General features: G+C 54.6%; 1 protein-coding gene across 2 annotated transcripts; it reads left to right on the forward strand.

Moving 5' to 3' along the window:
- Nucleotides 1-29: 29 nt before the first annotated feature.
- On the forward strand, nt 30-19,712 carry DHCR7 (7-dehydrocholesterol reductase). 2 transcript variants are annotated; one of them, XM_055580555.1, is made up of 9 exons: nt 30-118; nt 6,115-6,243; nt 8,509-8,612; nt 9,162-9,384; nt 10,809-10,899; nt 11,586-11,799; nt 13,632-13,836; nt 14,642-14,773; nt 18,034-19,712. In XM_055580555.1, exons 3-9 carry the CDS (start codon nt 8,515-8,517, stop codon nt 18,496-18,498), a joined length of 1,428 nt encoding a protein of 475 aa, XP_055436530.1. In that variant the 5' UTR covers nt 30-118; nt 6,115-6,243; nt 8,509-8,514; the 3' UTR covers nt 18,499-19,712. The 2 variants fall into 2 exon arrangements, with proteins under 2 accessions (XP_055436530.1, XP_055436531.1); XM_055580556.1 differs by having other exon boundaries at nt 58-156.
- The last annotated feature ends 225 nt before the right edge of the window (nt 19,713-19,937 follow it).

Below are 19,937 nucleotides of genomic sequence, written 5' to 3' on the forward strand. Positions count from 1 at the left end.
CCGGGTCGCACGGGGCCCGTCTGCAATTGGCCGCCTGTCTCTACACCTCATCATGGGGACTGGGAGGCGATCGGCTCAGACCGCGCAGGTCAGAGCTGGCGCGGAGCCGGGTTCGCAGGTGAGCAGGCCCGCGGCGCCGGTGTGGGCCGCGCGCAGGTGGGTCCGAGCAGGGGGCGGGTGGACAGATCCGGGGGCGCGCGCAGGCCGGGGGTGGGCTGGGCGTGGAGGGCGGCGGCTGCTCCGCGTAGGAGCAGACGCATGGGCAGGGGGGCGCGTGCGTGCGGGCGAGCAAAGTCTGGAAGTCCGGGGCCCCGGGTTGGCCACCCGAAGACTGCCCTTCCGGGATGCTCGTCCCTCGGCGGTGGTCGGGAGCTCCCTGGGCGAGCCGAGACGGGGCGAAGCCAGGTGAGTGCCTCTTGGGCCGGGGGGACCGCTTCCTTCCTCGGGTGCCCCGCGCGAGTGGGTGCAGTTTCCTGTTGAGGAAACATGGACCATCTGTCTGCTCACTGAGAAGGGGGGAGCCCGGAGCAGCGGACTCTGAATTGCTAGGAATAGACTAATTGCAGGGGGGCTGGGGGGTGGGGGTCGGGGCCCCGGCCGGCAGTGCAGGAAGTTGCTCACAAAAGACCAAACGCGCCCTCCTTCTCTTCCAGCGTTCCCCACTAACTTAACTGATGGAGTAGTATTGCCTCTTTCTTGAACATTTTATAATTTTACGGAAAAGGTTTTTAAGGGTAGGAATTGCTCTGGTGAGATTTCAGACAAGAAGAGAGAGGAGGGAGGAAAACTGAAAATGTGGAGATCGTGTTTATCAAAAGTGGTGTTTCCTGAATGTCCGGCGCTGTGCTGAATGTCCGTTGCTCTGAACTAAATTCTCTGAACACTCTGCTTTCTGGACATCACCCCATCTCACAGAGGAGAAGACTGAGGCTCCCCAGAGGTGCAGTGACATGTGGAGAGTCGTGTACTTAGCGACACAGCCAGGGTTCAAACCCAGAGATACTGGCGACAGACTGGTTTGGAGGGAGGAGTCCTCAGGGCAATGGCTACATTTACTGGCGGCGTGGGGGGTGGGTGGGCGGGCAGGTGAACAATCCCAGGTGCCTTGAAGGCCCCCAGGAAGACTGGCAGGAACAGGCCTGAGGGGGTGGAGTTACTCCACCAGCAGGACACTCTCCACTGAAAAACCAGGATGGTTTCCCAGGTGAAAACCCAGAAACAAACATGCAGTTACTTCTTATAATAATTTTCATAAAAATCCTTCTGTATACCTACTGCTTAAAAAAAAAGTTACGGATTAATGTAGTAGATTAAGAAAGTAGATTAAGACTAAGATTAGAAAAAGCCAAGAAGTGAAGTCGCAAAAGAATTTGGAGGCAAACTAATTTGGGGGGAAAAAAGGAGGGAGGTTGGGTGTGTATTTAGTGACAAGTAGCTTGGTGACAATCTGGAGAATAAGCAGCCAAGTTCAGGGACTCCTGGGGCTGGACTGAGGGGATTTGCACTTTTTTAAGAAATAGTTTTATTTGTTTCTGGCTCTGCTGGGTCTGTGCGGCTTTGAGGGCTCTCTCTGGTGGCAGCGAGCGGCGGCTGCTCTCTAGTTGCAGTGCGCAGTCTTCTCATCGCGGCAGCTTCTCGTGTGGTGGAGCATGGGCTTGAGGGTGCTTGGGCTCAGCAGATGCACACCATCAACATCCCGACACAGGCCTAGTTGCTCCGAGGCATGCAGGATCGTCCTGGATCGGGGACTGAACCCGCATCTCCTGCCATGGCTGGCAGAGTTTTTGTTTTTACCACTGAGCCACCAGGGAAGCCCCTGGACTTGGACGTTTGACTTCTAAACGTGATTGTGTTTAGGGAGCATGTTTTTCATTGAAAAACAGAAACCCTTGCATCTGCAGTCAAAGCTTCAGTTTACCCTTTAGAATTAGAGAGGTAGAATTAGGACTTGGTGTTTCTGGAATTTCCTTCCAGGGCTCTTGCCTATTTCTGGAGGACCCAGAAGGGCCTCAGGCTTGGGTTGCTCTGCCCCAACCAGGACCTCGACCCTCTACACGGCAGCTGGGCCAGAGCTCTCCAGGGCCAAGCTCTGGGAAGGGCCAAGAGCCATCTCTGCATTCGGCAACTGAGGCTTGTGAATTGCACGTGCAGGTGAGGGCATGACCACCCCACCCAAAGTGGGTGGGAGGATGTAAAACTGCAGGTAAACTCAAGTATCACCCCCCTACCCTTGAGGACCGATGACCTCCCTGCCCCCGGAGAGAGCCACAAATGTTCCCATAACTGTGGATTTAAGGACTCCCAAGAGCTATTTCAACAGCTCTTTTTATTGTTGTTAAATTATTTTATAATAGAGGTACATGTCTACTGGAAAAATTAGGAAAAGGGGCTGGGGGACCCCACGTGGAAGGCCCACACGGTTGAGGATTTTGGTGTGTGGCTTTAAAAAAATAAGATTTAATTTGCCTGCGCCCACTGTTAGTTGCGGCAGGTGGGATCTAGTTCCCTGACCGGGGGTTGAACCTGGGCCCCCTGCCTTGGGAGTACAGAGTCTTAGCCACTGGATCAGAGTGACTTTTGAATAGCTTTTTAGTGATAGACTGTCTTGCAGCTTGCCCTCATGCTGGTACCTACCAGGGAACCTTCTTCCGTGTTCACCTCATTCTTTGTAACAGCTGCTGAGTATTCCACTGTACCAGGGCACGTTGTTCATCTCCTATTGATAGACATTTTGTCAGTTCCAATATGTTGCAAGTGCTCCAGAATGGAAGTGCATGCATCTGCCTTTTCACACAGCCATCTCTTTATGTCCCGGGATAAATTCCGACAGGTAGCAACGGAGCCAACCCAGAAGTCTACCTGGCCTCTGGAACTGTCCTCCAGTTGAAGAGCAGCTGCCCAGCCCTCACTGGACCTGAATTCTATCATCCCTTTAAGTACAAGTTAGGGCACATCTGTGTTTTTATGTGTCTCCTACTCCTTAGACAGACACATTTCTAAACCAGAACCTCTGCTGCTCCAATAATGTTGAGCTGCTTCTCTATGTGTGTTAGGATAGTACCTAGCCCAGCACTCACAAAGTGGCTGTTGTCATTGCTGCTCTGAATTTTTGATTTTATTATTATTATTTTTGTTTTGGCTGTGCTGGGTCTTCGTTCTCAGCTTGTGGCAAGCGTGGCTGTGCTCGGTTGCGGTGCGTGAGCTTCTCGTTTCGGGGCTCCTTGTCACGGAGCATGGCTTCAGTGGTTGCGTTGCAGGGGCTGTGTTCCTCTGTGGCATGTGGGCTCCTCTGGGACCGGGAATCAAACCGGTATGCCTGCATTGCGAGGTGGACTCTTAACCGCTGGACCTCCAGGGAAGCCCCACTACTCTGAATTTTACTCCTCTGCCTCCCAAGTGCGTCACAGAGGTGGCGTGCCCGCAGACCCAGCTCCGTCCCCGTAGGTCTGTGCTAGCTACTTTCTCCACTTTCCTTGCCTCAACTTCCCCATCTGTAAAACTGGGCCCAATGACGGCAATCTCCAGAGTGGGCTGGGAATTCTGTGAGTTCACAGGTGCTGGCAGCTTGGTAGCTGCTCAGCGAATAGTGGCCCCTGTGACTGCCTGCGTCACCCAGGGATGGCCCCCACAGTATCTTGTGCTCCTCTAATACCTTGCTGCTCCCCCAGCAAGAATCAGAGCCTGCTTCCCCTCCCCTGGAAAGGTGGTGGGCTTCTGACTCAGTGTAGCCAACAGAACGCTCTGGGAGTGATGTCACATGCCTTCCCAGGAAAAAGAGGCAGCTTGGGCACCTCCTCCCTCCGCCCATGCCGGGAGGAAACCCAGGCTCACCCACACCATCACATCCCAGGCTGGAGCTAAGCTAGCCAGCCTCCCCAGGTCCCCGACCCACAGGAACACTGAAAGAGGGCAAAGGATGGTTTGGTTTGGTTTGGACCACACCGCTCATGGGATCTTAGTCCCCTAATCAGGGATGGAACCCAAGCCCTCAGCAGTGAAAGTGCAGAGTCCTAACCACTGGACGGCCAGGGAATTCCCGAAAGACTATTGTTTTCAGCCTCTGCGCTGAGAAGAGATGAGTTGTGTGGAAGGCAGCAGGATGGTTCAGAGTTGGGCATTGCAGGGGCATCCGCCTCAGACCTCTGCCAGGCTGAGCTTCACCCCGACACCCTGCGTGAGCCCACCTTCCTGAGGCCTGGGTGGTGCTGACGGCGGTCCTGGCCGTGGCTGCCTCTCTGGGAAGAAGTCCGATGTGGCTTGGGAGGGGCTCTGAGCACCTGGCCCCAGGACCTCGTTTACCCCACAGAGTGGGTTACTTTGTAGATGAGGAAACTGAGGCCAGTGAGTAGAAGTAGCTGCTCATGGTCACCCACTTGGAGTTCCAAGTGGGGACGTGTTGGCAGCAGACCTGATCCTGCAGGGAACTCGCAGCCTTGCCAGTGGCATCTGGGCCGCCTGGGCGTCACCGTGCCATCCCATCTCTGCCGTGCTTCTGCACCTCTGATGCTTCTCCAAACGCCAAATCCTCAAGATGCCAAAAGGGCTGGCACAGGACTTAAGTCATCTGTTGCATGGGTCCCGGGCTGTTGATGGTGGTGTTCTCAGCCAGGAACGCTGAAGGCACTCACCTGGCCTGCTTAACTGTGAGAAGCCCCATAGACACTGTTCCCAGTGGGACCACATGGTGGCCAGACCGGCCTTGCAGTTCTCATGATTGCAGGACACCATCAGCCAAAGCCATTAGGGAAGGTTGAGGAACAAGGTTGATTACTCACAGGTCCTGTGGGTACTTGCCTGCCTGCATCCACTCAGCCAGACTGTGGGTAGAAAGAGGATGAGTGTGTGGGCCTGGAGCCCTGCCTTTATCAGGGTGTGAGAGTGGAGTGTCTAGAGTTTCATGGGCTCACTCTTTTTAAAAAAATATTTGTCTATTTTTAAATGGAAGATAAGAGCTTTACAGTAGTGTTGATTTCTGCCGCATGTCAGTATGAATCAGCCATAGGCATACATATGTCTGCTACCTCCTACCTCCATGAACCTATTTGCAGGGCAGCAATGGAAACACTAGTCATGCATGGATGTGAGGGTTGGACCATAAAGAAGGCTGAGCACCAAAGAATTGATGCTTTTGAATTGTGATGCTGGAGAAGACTCTTGAGAGTTCCTTGGACTGCAGGGAGATCAAATCACTCAATCCTAAAGGAAATCAACCCTGAATATTCATTGGAAGGACTGACACTGAAGTTGAAGCTCCAATACTTTGGCTACCCAATGCCAAGAGCCGACTCATTGGAAAAGACCCTGATGTTGGGAAAGATTGAGGGCAAAAGGAAAGGGGGTGACAGAAGATGCGATGATTGGATGGCATCATTGATTCAATGGACATGAGTTTGGACAAACTCTGGGAGATGGGGAAGGACAGGGAAGCCCGGCGGGCTGCAGTCCATGGGGTCACCTGTGGAACTCAAAATGCGGCCCGGGGAGCTGACCAGGGTGCCGAAAAGCCCCATGCACTTCCTTGGCTCCTCCCTGAGTGTCTGTGGGGGCTTTGAAGCCCCAAGACATTCAGGAAGGTCACTGGGCCCAGTAAGTCTGCAGAGAACCAGGCTCCAAGCCCAGATCATTGTCTGTGATGCCCTGCATTCACGGCACTCACTTGTTCCAGGAATGCCTAGGGAGAAGATGCATGTTCGGGGAAGGGGTGGGCGTGGGGGTGGAGTGGGCAGCGTGGGACTTGATCCAGGTCGATGGTGCAGACATTCCAGGGGCCTGTGCACTGCCCAGTATGAGTCTGCAAAGAAGCCAACTTGGGCTGTTCATCAGTCCACCATGTTAAGGCTCGTCTCCAGGGCAACTCCAGGAAGCACCCTCCATCCAGCTCTACGCATTGTTTATAAGTGCTTCTTCTTTGGTAGACATCGTGTGTGCCAGGCAGAGAAGCTACAAGATAAGATTACCTTATCGTGGAGATCCCCACACAAGAGGCCTCTTGCACTTTCAAACCCTGGGTGCTGAGCCGCACCTTTCGCTTGGTTACCAGGTGGGACTTGAGAAAATTATCATTTTTGATCCTTATCTCCCTGAGTCTTTTCGTCACCTTTGTGTGCCCTGCAGGACTCTGTTCAGTGAGTTGAAAAGGATCTCGCAGGCCTGTGGAGCACAGGAGTCTAGAAAGTTGAAAGGGGGCAGTTCAAGAAGGAAAACCTACATTCTGCAGTGGAGCTGCTTGGAAAGAGGTTGGAGGTAAGCACCTCTCAGGGCTGCTGCTTGCTTTCAAAGGCAGCTGGTCCATCAGTGCTCAGTGTCCGCTCCTGCCTGATACTTAGGAAAAAAAGTTAGTTACTTCCTGGACACCACCCTCTCCCCTATTTTCAGCCGTCTACTGCTAAGGGTGTCCCTTCCACATTTATTAAAAATTCAGTGCTTCTGACAGAGGTGCATGGATGGTTCAGTGGTAGAATCCTCACCTGCCACGTGGGAGGGACACGTTCATTTCCCGGCCCATGCAGCCACAGCGTTCCCTTTTGGGGCTTCTCTGGTAGCTCAGGCGGTAAAGAACCCACTTACAGTGCAGGAGACACAGGAGACCTGGGTTTGACCCCTGGGTCAGGTGGATCCCTTGGAGAAGGGAATGGCTGTCCACTCCGGTATTCTTGCCTGGGAAATCTACGGTCCATGGGGTGGCAGAGAGTCAGACGTGACTGAGCAGCTCACACACATGTGACAGGTGAATGAAGGCCATTATAAGCTTAAAATAATTATGTGGGCTTGTTTTAATCCTTAGAAAACGTGCTTTTGTGTCCAAAGTTAGCTCCTAGCCTATACTTTTCTGGCCCTTTTGCAGTTTTCCAGCATGTTAATCAGAGCAACTGCCACGTACCAGGCTCAGTATTCTGTGTTTTGGGCTGTAAAGATGAGTGGCCCTCTGTCCATAAAGAACTCTTTGGTCTGCCTTGTGCGCCATAAATGCTCCATAAAATAACCTGTGGAAATAAAGCGATGTGCTGCAGGTTCCATCATTGAAACTTTAAGTGAATGTACAGTTGTATTAAAGCGATTCATCGCCACATTTAGAATAAAACCAGCATTAAAAGACTTACATATAAAAAATAAACAGCTCCCTATGTCATCTTAGAGTCTCACTTCCCAGAAGCAAGTACTTTTTCATTCTCTAAGCTACTTTTGTGTTGTTTTTTTACTTGCTTATTTCTAAATGATTTCCTTTTAGCACCCTCAACTTTACACATCTTTTTTGTTCTGTCTGGCAAAATTATTATTTACTGATAAGCCACGTAATGTACTATAATGATGGTTTGGTATTTCTCCCCTTATATGGCTTTTTACTTATTTATTTATTTGGAGTTAATGGTTGCCTCCCTTTTTCCATATGCTAAGGTTTCTATGTACCTGTCACTAATTGTTTTTCCTGCATGTTATAACAGAGCCATCATAGTTATCAGTCATTTTTATATACTCTCCAACACAACAAAATGTACTGTTTTCATTCCCTGCTCCCCCCGCCCCTGGCCCAAAGCCATTCATCTTCTGCCACAGTGGGCTGGTTACTGTCTGGTCCAGTGCCCAGCTATTATCTTGGGATTTCCTCTTGTCCTTTAACTGGCCTTTTCTTTAGCAGCTTACGTTTCCCTCCAGCTTTTTAAATTTTTCCATCTTGGCTTCTAGAACCAGCTTGCTACTAGCATGATTCTTAATCCTGGATTTTTTTCCTGAAAGCATTGAAGATCATCTTTTTTTTTTTTCATGCCTGATATTCTGAAACGTCACCATTGTGAATTCACTCTGGAAGTGGGGTGTCACTAGTTCCTTCATATTATGACCACGGGTTGGCTTGTCTCTTGGTACAAGATGAATGGCTCTGGGTGGGACGGAGGAATGGAAATATTGTGCTGGAATATGTAGAGCAGTTATTAATGTGTATGACAGCTCATTAGAGCATTCAGAAAAAAAAAGTAGTGATAGATGCATAGAAATCTTAGTGAATGGAAAAAGTGAGGCAACCATTAACTCCAGGAAAAATAGAAAGTCATACTGAGGAGGGAGCATTTTATGAGACCTGAATAAGGAGACCTGTAAAGCATGTTCTAAACAGAGAAGTAGCAGGTATGGTGAATAAGATAAATCACATTCATGGAGGGATAGAGACCTCTGTGTGCCTGCAGCCGCAGGTGTGATGGGAGCGTGCCAGTGAGGGGGGGCAGGAGCATGCGGTAGGAGGCTTCTGAGCCACAGGTGTTTGGGTTTCTGTAACAAGAAGGATGTTCTGCTGTTGTTGGAAAATGAACTGAGACGGGAGCAGAAGCAGGGCCGGGCAGGAGGCTATTGCAGGTTCTGGGAGTGGGAGTCCCTGCCTGGAATCATCCATCCACGACCAGGTGGAGAGTCGGTGAATGAAGGAGTCCAGCCCCATGGGGGCCTGAGAATGACGGCAGGGAGTTGCAGTGACCATTTGTCGGGGGATGATCTAAGCATGACGTCTCTTTCCCTCAGGGCCCAATGGCTACGAAGTCCCAGCCCAGCGCACCTAAAACCAAGAGCACCAGCGGCCTCACCAACGGCAAGGCTGCAGCCCAAGGGCAGTGGGGCCGAGCCTGGTAAGCATCTCGTCTGTCTTCCCAGCTGGAAAGTAAAGAGGGCTCTCGGATTTCAGGAACCTATGAAAGCGATTCTTTATCAGTAGGACTGTCATTAGTTGCTGTTTGCCAACTTAGAAAGTTAGGAACCCGAAGAAGAATCTGCTGTAACAGCTGACATCAGGGGCAGCGGGCATCCTGGTTTTGCCCTCAGTGTGTAAGACATGGGGTCTTCGATCTCAGGCCACAGAGTGATGGGGACTTGGTGAGTGTCCCAGATGGCCCAGAACCGGAAGCCTCCGGACCCGTGGGGTGTGGAAGGCCGTCTGTGCTTGTGTCCTGGGCCCTGGGCTTTCTGGGGTGTCCATGGGCTCGTCGGCCTTCAGACTGCTCAAAGCAGAGCAGGCAAGTGGGGTGTCTTGCCTCGGCAGTGGGGGCCTTGGCCCTGCGAGCTGACAGCCTTCTCTCGGGAGGCGCCGGCTGGGGTGCCCGTGGGGCTCGGCGCCCCGCGTGCGAGGTCAGGGGGCCAGGCAGCCCCCCGTGACCTGCTGCCATCCGTCGGCCCTGCAGGGAGGTGGACTGGTTCTCCCTGGCGAGTGTCATCTTCCTGCTGCTGTTCGCGCCCTTCATCGTGTACTACTTCATCATGGCCTGCGACCAGTACGGCTGCTCCCTGACGGCGCCCGTGGTGGACCTCGCCACTGGGCGGGCTCGGCTCGCCGACATCTGGGCCAGGACGCCGCCCGTGACCGCAAAGGCGGCCCAGATCTACGCAGCGTGGGTCACGCTCCAGGTGAGCCCTCCCGGCCCCCGCGGCGGGGGCTCCCCTCCTGGGGTGGGATGGCGTCCGGCTCACACGGACATCTTGTTCCTGGGACCCAGCCGGGCCTCACCCTCCGCCTTAGCTTTGTCTTCAGCTCAAGGGCCACCTGGTGGCATCTCGGTGTCCGGCTCACTTTCCATTAAGCCTCCGTGCTGAGCAGGGAGCAGTGGCCCCTTGGGAGGGCGTGAGGGCGTGGCTCCCCCCCGGGAAGCCCTGTGCACGATGGGAAGCGTGTCCTAGGGTTGCCCAGCTCCTAAGAGCTGCTCTTGGTCTTGGCAAAACCAAGGCCATGTCCCCAGAGATGGTCACACAGGCCTGGCCAGTGGTGGGGGGTGGGGTGGGCCTTGGCTCTGCTGTGACCTCACTAGCTTCCCAACCAGGAGTTCATCAGAAGGCTGTCTGCACCATGAACTCGGTGAACAGACAGTATTTAATATCTGAACAGTGTTTAATATCTGAATATTAATAATGATGTTATCATTATCCTGGGAAATGGTGCAGGGAGACGCCCCCTGCCCCCCACCCCCACCCCCCAGGGTTTCCTGCCCTGGACGAAGGCTCTGACCTCTGCTAGCTGTTTCTCCCCACGATCTCAGCTTTTGGGCTTCAGCTTCCCTCATTTCAGGCCTCTTGGTCCTTTTGAGTAAAAGGTGACTTGGAGCCGTGGGAGTCACAGTAGCCTAAAGGCAGAAACAGCCCACATGTGCGTCAACAGACGTGGACACGCATGTAGTGTGATCCAACAACAGGGCAGTGTTCTTGTGGAAAAGAGTGAGGGTCTGACACAGGCTGAAACCCGGGTGCCTTGAGAACTTGATATTCAGTGAGAGAAGTCGGCTACAAAGGGCATGTCCTGTCTGATTCTGTTTATATGCAAAGTCCAGGACAGGCCGATCCAAAGAGACAGAAAGTGCATGGGTGGTTGTCAGAAGCTGGCGGGGAGGGGCCACTGGGAGGGACTGCCAGGGGGGTGTGGGGCTCCTTTTCCGGATGATAAGAATGTTCTGGAATTAGCCACTGGGGATGGTGGCACAAGCTTGGGAATACGCTGAACACTTCTAGTGAATACTTTTCAAGGGTGAACTGTCTGGAATGTAAGCTAGTGGGCTCTCCCAAAGGGAGTGGCTGAGCCCTGTGGGAGACGGCGTGGGTGTTCTGAGTGGTGGTGACGAGTTTCCTGTTCAGGGCTCCCTTCAAAGCCCGCCGTCAGCCTGTGGTCGGTGTTCCCTGAACCGTAAGCTCCTCTGGAAGAAGTAACCAGCCACAGTCATGGCTTCTCCCATCCGTGCGGCGCCTGCCCATTCATCGTCTCAAGTGACATGTACGGCAGTGTCGAGGCACAGCCAGGCCCCGCAGCCCCTGGGGAAACCGGCTGAAACGTCTCTGCGTTGCAGGTGCTTCTGTACATGCTGCTTCCTGACTTCTGCCACAAGTTTCTTCCGGGCTACGTGGGGGGCGTTCAGGAGGGCGCCGTGACTCCCGCAGGTAACCGGGGGTCTGCCCCCGCTCGCCCACGTGCCGCCTTTCCCTGTCCGTTCCTCTTACGGGGCCTGACCCTCCACCCACCCCGCCAACACACATACACACACAGCTTCCAGGGATGGCCGCCGGAGGTGAGGTCAGAAATCACGTTCCCAATCAGGGAATGAAATAGCCCCCGCTCCCTGCTGGTTGTGTGGCTGGGCTTACAGAGCATCTCCCCGGCAGGGACACTTGGAGTCCCCCAGGGGCACCTCAGGGTCCTAAGCTTTGACTTACAGGGCCTCAGGGCCGCCTGGTCCATTCATTCCCCGCAGTCACTGAGACCCCGGCCCAACCCACAGAGAGCTCTTGGCTACCCTCCCCCCACCCCCAGCCCCACGAGGTGCCATAGGGGACCCTCGTCCCTTCTGCTGTGGCTCCAGCTTCCAGCAAACCGCAGGCTGGTGACTCAGCCTCGGGCCAGTTATAGACGTCCTGCGCCCTCTCTCCCCCTCTGAAGGATTCAGCCAGCGTGAGCGGTTAGTCCTCAGCTCACAGTGTGAGGTATGCTGCTGGCGTGTTGACCCTGAGGGCCTGAGTGAGTGGCAGGAGCCACTGACCGGCTCTGGGGGCTGGGGTCTGGGGGCCCCAGAAAGGAGCCAGGAGCAGTCACAGCGGGCACACGGCCCCGCTCTCGCGCCCCTCCCCAGGAGCTGTCAACAAGTACGAGATCAACGGGCTGCAGGCGTGGCTCATCACGCACCTGCTGTGGGTCGCCAACGCCCGCCTCCTCGCCTGGTTCTCCCCCACCATCATTTTTGACAACTGGATCCCGCTGCTCTGGTGCGCCAACATCCTGGGCTACACCGTCTCCACCTTCGCCATGGTCAAGGGCTACCTCTTCCCCACTGACGCCCGGGAATGGTACGTCCTCAGCGGTCGCCTGAGCCCTAGGTGGCAGGTCAGAGCCTTTTTCTAGTAAGTTGGGCTAGGACTTTGCAAAAGTCTGAGGATTGAGCATCCTTGAGGAGGAACTCAAGGGACCGTGGTAGACTCTGAGGAGCATCCGTATTGAATGGGTACCTTCTCCTACTTGGGGAGGATGCAGTTGAAGGTGGCCAAGTCTATCTTCGGTGGCTGAGTTATCTCCAGCAGGGCCATAGGGAAGAAGGAGGGCAGGAGAGGCAACTCCTTCTTGCAGGCAGGGGCAGCCCGTTCCCTCTTTCTGTGAAACGTCAGTGCGGCCTGAAGCAGTCTTAGTAAGAAGTCTTGTTATCTCAGTGGCTTTAATGTAATAGCTTCCCAGGGAGAGCCCTACTGATTGGTGTCCATTCTCATGGAGCCTTGAGTGAGATAGTTAGCAACCATCCAACTACCCATCTCTTCATACATCCATATATCCAGTTCTTCATCCATTCATCCACCACCCATCCATCCATTTATCCATCCGTCCATCCAACACATCCACTCATTCACCCGTCTACCCATCCAACCACCCATCCATTCATCCACTCTCTACCCATCCAATCACTCATCCATCTATCTATCCAGCACATCCATCCAACCATCCACTCATCCACCCATTTACCCATCTACCCATCCAACCACCCATCCATCTACCTATCCAACACATCCATCCAACCATCCTCCCATCCAGCCACCATCCATCTATCCATCTATCCCACATCCCCCTTTCCTCCCTCCCCATCTCCCTGTATCCATCCATTGACCCATGTCCCCACCCAGCCATCCATTCATCTATCCATGCATCTACTTATCCTCGCATCTCTCCCTCCCCGCCTCCTTCCATGGACGCATTCATCAAGAGATGTTTGTTGGGTCCCTCCGGTAGACAAGTGTAGGCAATGGGGCTTTAGGTGTGAACAAGATTCTAGTTCTCAGATTGCATTTTAGTTTTGGTTCCAGATGAAAGCAAAGTGCTTCCTTTAACTGTTAGCCCTAAGCTCTTAGGAAGTGTGTTTGGATTCTGGCACTTTGAGCTTGTGTGATGATCGAATAATGAGGCTGGCCTTCTATGCCTCGTGGAAATCATTTTCTCTGCTTTATAGTCACACTCCCTGTTTTAGACTTTGTATATTTTGCTTCTTTCTACTTATCCTAGTTGAGGGAAATGGACATGAAAATATGTTTCCCTAGCTAACACATAAATCCCTGTTTATGTGCAGCAGGCGGTAGTGTGAGTCCCCAGCTGGGTTATCCTGGCTGATTCTCTGTCACACCTGTGGTCAGGTGATGAGGGCAAACAAAACATTTAAAGTTTGCCCAGCAAGGCATGGGTGTGGGCTGTGGAGCCGGGCACCCGGCTCTGAGACTGGCATCGTTTATAACCTCACTTGCCCACGGAGGCCTGAATGCTCTATGAGTCCTTGAGAAGAAAATCTCTGTCCAGTCGAGCCTGTTGGGCAGCTCACCTCCGGGGAAGCTGGACGTGGGAGGAGGATCCTGGGCGCCTGCCCAGGTACAGTCTCCCCACCTTCGTTAGGACAGAGCGAGCATCTCAACTCAAGGCCGGGCTGAATGCCGAGTGAAGTATCACGGCTGTTGGGGAGAGGGCCGGAGGCTCCCGCGGTCTCTGCGTGCTGGGTCCTTGCGGCTCACGGCAGGCCTCCCCCGGGTCTTCTCTCTTGGGCCTGCAGTACCCAGGCTGGGCTGCGCACCTGTGTCCAAGCCAGCCAAGGAGGCTGCTTGTGAGAGGCACTCGTTGACAGCATGCATCTCTTGTTTGTTTTTTCAAGCAAATTCACGGGCAATTTCTTTTACAACTACATGATGGGCGTTGAGTTTAACCCCCGAATTGGGAAGTGGTTTGACTTCAAGCTCTTCTTCAATGGACGCCCCGGGATCGTCGCCTGGACCCTCATCAACCTGTCCTTTGCAGCCAAGCAGCAGGAGCTGTACGGCCACGTGACCAACTCCATGGTCTTGGTCAACGTCCTGCAGGTAGCCTGTCTGTGGCCCGGGTCAGGGGTTGTGAGCTCTGACACCGACTGGGTGCTGGGGAAACCCAAAAGCCATATTGCTTTTAAAAGACAGTAAGAAATATTAGTTGCTCAATCAGGTCTGACTCTTGGAGACCCCGTGGACTGTATAGCCCACCAAGGTCCTCTATCCATGGACTTCTCCAGACAAGAATACTGGACTGGGTAGACATGCCCTCCTGCAGGGGCTCTTCCCAACCCAGGGATTGAATGAACCCTGGTCTCCTGCACTGCAGGCAGCTTCTTTACCGTCTGAGCCACCAGGGAAGTCTCTTGAAAGACTGTAGAAGGGGGTCGGCACCCTTCGCACGTGTCTGGGAGGCTGGCTGCAGAGTGGGAGGCGAGGGAGTCATGTCCTCACCTGTCAGGCACCGCACTGGTCCTGGGGACTCGTGTGGCCCATGGCAAACCCCAGTTTGCCCCTCAGGCGTGTCAGTGGTCCTGGCAGCACAGCTCTGATGGCCGTGGAAGGACCCCGTCCCAGTCCCCCACCCCCAGAGCCGTCTCTCTGCTCCCAGCTCCATGGCTCTGGGCATCGGCGTCCAGGACGTTGCCGGGCACCCCTCTTCTGGGCCACGTGTCATCTCAGACTGCAGACAGGGACTCCCTCCCCCACTTATCCCCTGATGGCCCAGGCCCGGCAGGAAGCACAGCAGCTGCCCCACGGTGCCTGTCACCAGGGGAGCTCAGGGCCACCCAGGGACCCCGTCCCGTCCTGGAGTGTGGTCTGTGCCTGTGGTCAGTATACGACCCCTCCTGTGTTGCAGGCCATCTATGTGCTGGACTTCTTCTGGAACGAAACCTGGTACCTGAAAACCATCGACATCTGCCACGACCACTTTGGGTGGTACCTGGGCTGGGGGGACTGCGTCTGGCTGCCATACCTGTACACGCTGCAGGTGAGGAATGGGCCAGGGAGCCCCCCATGATGCTTGCCCCCCCTGCCCAGCAGGACCTTCGGTGGCCAGGTCCCCAGGCATGCGCAGCACTGCCCTCAGAGCAGACAAGCTGAGCACGTGCCAAGCCTTGTCCTTGTCCAAGTGTCTGGATTTTTCAGGTGGTATGGGGGGGCACCAGAACCTGGAGAAGGGAGGCTGGTGCCCTTTTAGGGAAAAGAGAAGGCTTAGTGTATGAGTCAGCACAGACTGCTGTAAAAAATATCTCAGACCCGGCAACTTGAACAACAGGATTCACTGGGATTCCTGGAGGGTGGACTCACAGGCCCGGGTGTGGGCAGGGCTGGTCCTCCTGAGGCCCCCTCCTGGGAGTGCAGACGGCCATCCCCTCCCCGTGTCCTCACAGGGTCATTCCTCTGTGTGTGTCTGTGTCCTGACCTCCCCTTCTTATAAGGACACCAGTCCTGTGGGTCTAGGGCCCCACCCTTGTGACCTCATTTTACCGTAATCACCTCTTTAAAGGCCCGGCTCTAAATACCGCCACCTGCTGAGGTCCTGGGCTCAGGACTGCAACATATGAATGTGGGGGACACAACTCAGCCCCTAAGACTCTGAGAAGAGGATGATTCAGGGTAGACTGTGGGTCTAAAAAAGATCAGGGTGGATGTGAGATCAGGGTGGATGAAGGTAGCTATTGATATTCATATTTATGCTGATCTTAACACTGAAAGGATAAGAGGCCTGCTCTCCTGTCATTTTTTCCCTTAAAGGCTCTGAGTGTTCACACACGTGAGTGGAGGACACGCTGCGGGGCCCTGCCCTCTCGGAGCTCATGGCTGGGCAGGGAAAGGTCCTGACGCAGGCAGCCCAGGGTGGGGAGGGGGTGCTTGACAGGAAGTGGGGTGCTGACAGCTGAGAGAGGGCCAAGGAGGCGCCCGCAGCCTGGGCATGGGGATCAGCGAGAGCGTCTTGGGGGAGCCACAGCCAAACCAAGAGCAGAATGAAGGAGTCTGGGGGTAAGAACGCTGCCAGACTAGAGGCTGTGGGTGACCAGTCTAGAGGCTGGGCTCTGATGAGTCCAGTGCCAGGCGGGAGTCCTGGAAGAGGGGAGCATTCCAGGGGTGAGGAGGGTGGAGGCCAGCCTGGACCACAGGCTCCGGGAGAGGTTCCCTCGCATGCATCACAAGAGTCAAGCATAGAAACCTGCCTGGGGAGCCAGAGGGACCTGGCTTTGCACCTCTGTTGGGCCACCAGCCAGGGGACAGGGCCTCGAGCATCTCTGGAAAATCAGGGCAGACTCACCTTGGTTAGGGCTGGGCAGCCCTGCCTGGTACCTGCCGTGTCCTCTGTGCCACAGGGGCCACCTTGCAGAGGAGGGTGGGTGGTTCTGAGGCTGTTGCGTGCCTGCTAAGTCACTTCAGTCATGTCTCTTTGTGACCTCACGGACTGTAGCCCACCAGGCTCCTCTGTCCGTGAGATTCTCCAGGCAAGAAGGCTGGAGTGGGTTGCCGTTTCCTTTTCCAGGGGATCTTCCCGACCCAGGGAATGACCTGCATCTTTTACGTTTCCTGCATTGGTAGGCGAGTTCACCACCACTGAGCCACCCGGGAAGCTCTCTGAGGCTGTTGGGGGATGTCCAGCCCTCCACACCATTCCCAGCTCACAGAGAGGAGCCCTCCTTTTCTCTGCATGGTGTGCAGGCTCCTGTGTAGGGAGGCTGTGTGAAGAGCCTGGCCACATGCCGCCTGCTCGTGGCGTGAGCCCAAGTGAGGAGGTGTTGGGTGGAAGAGAACAGGTTCCTGGGCATGTGCGTGGTTCGCGGCAGCCCAGATGGCCTGCTTTAACAGGCTGTGCGAGAGCAGAGGGAACCAAGGTGGACAGACCCTGTAGGCCGGCCAGGATGAGCACGTGCGAGGTGGTGGGCGGTCAGCGGGTCCTGCCATGACGGCGGGGCTGCTGTTACCTGGCTGACCCCCCTGCGGCATCCCGCAGCAAGAGCGGGGATGCAGGAATGTCCCAGCAGAACTGGCAGGGTGGAGGGGAAAGAGCCCTGGGCTGGAGGCTGGAAGTCCCAGCCTCCGGTGCCCACTCTGGGTCCTCTGCACAGACCCTCCACTTGGTGGTTGCAGGCTCTCTGGTTCCCTCTACTGTGAGCACCATTTTCCAGGGATGCAAACCGATAGCAGTAGATCATACACACACGCACACACACACACACGCACACATGCACACACATGCATGCACACACACACACGTATGTGTCTGTTAATTTGATTGTGATTGTGGTCCTGTCAAGTCCAAACTCTTCCGGGCAGCTGGCAGCAGCCTGGAGGTCCTGGGACGAGTTGGTACTGCAGCTGGGTCTGACAGCTGTCCGCTGGTGGAATTCACTCTCGTTCCTGAGTCTTTTAGTCTTAGTGTCTTCAGCTGATTAGATGAGGCCCACCTGCCTTGTGGAGGGTGATCAGCTTCATTCAGTCTAATTGGAAACGTTAATCACGTCTTAAAAATACCTTTGCAGCAATGAGACTACTGTTTGGCTAAGTATCTGGGTCCCATGGCCTAGCCAAGGGGACACAAAAAATTAACTATGCTATTCAAATGGTACTTTTAATATTATGCTGTGTGTGTTAATTGCTCAGTTGTGTCCAGCTCTTTGCAACCCCATAGACTGTAGTCCACCAGGCTCCTCTGTCCTAGGGATTCTCCAGGCAAGAAGAATGGAGTGGGTTGCCATTTCCTTCTCCAGAGGATCTTCCCGACCCAGGGATCAAACGTGGGTCACTTTGATTGCAGGCAGATTCTTTACCATCTGAGCCATGATTGGAAGTCCCATTATGCTATATATTTTACATTTATACTATATGTGATGTGTGTGTGTGTGTGTAGATAGAGAGGCAGATAACTAGCTAGGTGTGTGTATACCAACTCGCTTTAGTCATGTCTGACTCTTGGCGACCCCATGGACTGTACCCCGCCAGCCTCTGTCGGTGGGCTTCTCCAGGCAATACTGGAATGGTTGCCAGGCCCTCCTCCAGGAGAGCTTCCCGACCCGGGGGTGGAGCCTGCGTCATTTGCACGTGTACTGGTTTGATCCCCTCCGAGGCGGGTGCTTCTCTTCACAGGAGAGGAAACCCAGGTAGGGCCGGGTGGGCAGCTGGTCAGGGGCACAGCTGGGGTGTGAAGCCAGGCCGTGCTCCTGGGCCTGTGGTCTGCCCACCGCCCAGACAGCGCCACCCCTGACCTCTCGCCTCACCCCGCAGGGCCTGTACCTGGTGTACCACCCCGTGCAGCTGCCCACCCACTATGCGCTGGGCGTCCTGCTGCTGGGCCTGCTCGGCTACTACATCTTCCGGATGACCAACCACCAGAAGGATCTCTTCCGCCGCACGGACGGGCGCTGCCTGATCTGGGGCAGGAAGCCCAAGGCCATCGAGTGCTCCTACACGTCGGCCGACGGGCAGAAACACCACAGCAAGCTGCTGGTCTCGGGCTTCTGGGGCGTGGCCCGTCACTTCAACTACACGGGCGACCTGATGGGCAGCCTGGCATACTGCCTGGCCTGCGGCGGCAGCCACCTCCTGCCCTACTTCTACATCATCTTCATGGCCATCCTGCTGACCCACCGCTGCCTGCGGGACGAGCACCGCTGTGCCAACAAGTACGGCCGCGACTGGGAGCGCTACACGGCCGCCGTGCCGTACCGCCTGCTCCCCGGCATCTTCTAGAGGGGCCCCGTGCCAGGAGGAGCCCCCGCGGGGCGGTGAAGAGCGCGGGTCCCAGCCCCGCCCTCTAGGAGCCTCCGCATCCTCACCTGTTAAATGGAGATCTTGCCCCAAGCACAATCCCCAGGGTTCACACCAGCTGCCTTCTCACCAGCAGAAACACCTGTGTGCAGCGTTCCCAGGGCAAGAGGATGACCTGGTCTGCCCGCGGATGACTCGTCTGCTGTCTGTCTGCGGTCCAGACAGTGGGTGTCTGACATCGAAGGGGACGTCCTCCAGCCCCCTGGCCAGTCCTGCCCTTAGCCCTTGCTAAATACGGCAGCAGCGGCCCCGCCAGCTCTGCGGGTTTTCGCTGTGCCGCCTTCAGCTCCAGTGCTGCCTGCATCTCCTGCTCGGCGGTGGTGAGCTGCGGCCTCAGATTTTCTCCTTTGCGCCCGCACTGCGTTAACATTTTTCTGTAGAGGGCGCTGAGGGACGCTGCACAACAAAGTGCCAGCTTCTGGTTCTGGTTCTTTACAGACTCTGCTCAGGTGACCCAGAGACCTTGGCCACCACCAAGGGGGTCTTCACCCAAGCGTTCTCCAAGGAGACCTGAACCCTGGCCTCGGGAGGGGACCCCTTTCTTAGCATGGCCGGCTCCTCAACCCACAGGTATTCTTGACTTTTAGATGTTACTGGCCTGATAGAGTTAATAATCCTTTATTCAGGTGTACTTGGGAAATACCGTGAGTTCAGTTCCTGACCACCCCGATAAAGCAAACACAGTAAGTCCCTGACATAAGAACAAGTTCTCATCTGAGAAAGTGTTTGTAAAGTCCAATTTGTTCATTAAGTCTAACAGAGTAAGTGCAGGTACCCAGCTGGCACAGTTGGCTGTTTAGTACTGTGCTGTAATAGCTTTATAGTACTTTTCCTACAAATAAAACATTTTTAATCTGACAGGACATAACTTGAAAAGTAGAGTGGTACAGTATAACAGCTGGCATACCGGGGCTGGCATCGAGCGAACAGGCAAGAAGACTTACTGACTGGAGGAGGGGAGGGGAGGTGGGAGATGGCAGAGCTGAACGATGGCCAGCAGCAGCAGACGGAGGGCCAGCTGCAGGGCCACGCCTAACGTTGACGGGACACATGTTTGCGTCTTTGAAAGTTCGCAACTTAAAGGTTCCTGTGCAGAGGACTTCCTGTGTCACAATAAAGCAAGTCTCATGAGTTTTCTGGCTTTGCAGTGCATGTAATTTATGTTTATACGATTCTGTACTCTTTAAGTATGAAATAGCATTGTCCTAAAGGACAGTGTACGTGCCTTGATTAAAAAATTCTTTATTGCTAAAAAACGCTGAAATGATGACCATAGTCATATCAAAGGCCACTGATCACAGATCACCGTTAACAAATGCACCGGAAGTTTTGAAGTACGGCCGTAGATGCCAAAACGCGAC

The sequence above is a fragment of the Bubalus kerabau genome, chromosome 5 (assembly GCF_029407905.1).
Source record: "Bubalus kerabau isolate K-KA32 ecotype Philippines breed swamp buffalo chromosome 5, PCC_UOA_SB_1v2, whole genome shotgun sequence".
In the NCBI taxonomy this organism is placed as follows: Eukaryota; Metazoa; Chordata; class Mammalia; order Artiodactyla; family Bovidae; genus Bubalus; species Bubalus kerabau.

Bases quoted from the DNA above. Each gene is read 5' to 3' on its own strand.
- DHCR7 (XM_055580555.1), top strand. From the start codon at position 8,515: ATGGCTACGAAGTCCCAGCCCAGCGCACCTAAAACCAAGAGCACCAGC. The intron at 11,800-13,631 runs GTACGTCCTCAG...TGTTTTTTCAAG, and splicing joins CCCACTGACGCCCGGGAATG to CAAATTCACGGGCAATTTCT. The intron at 13,837-14,641 runs GTAGCCTGTCTG...CCTGTGTTGCAG, and splicing joins TCTTGGTCAACGTCCTGCAG to GCCATCTATGTGCTGGACTT.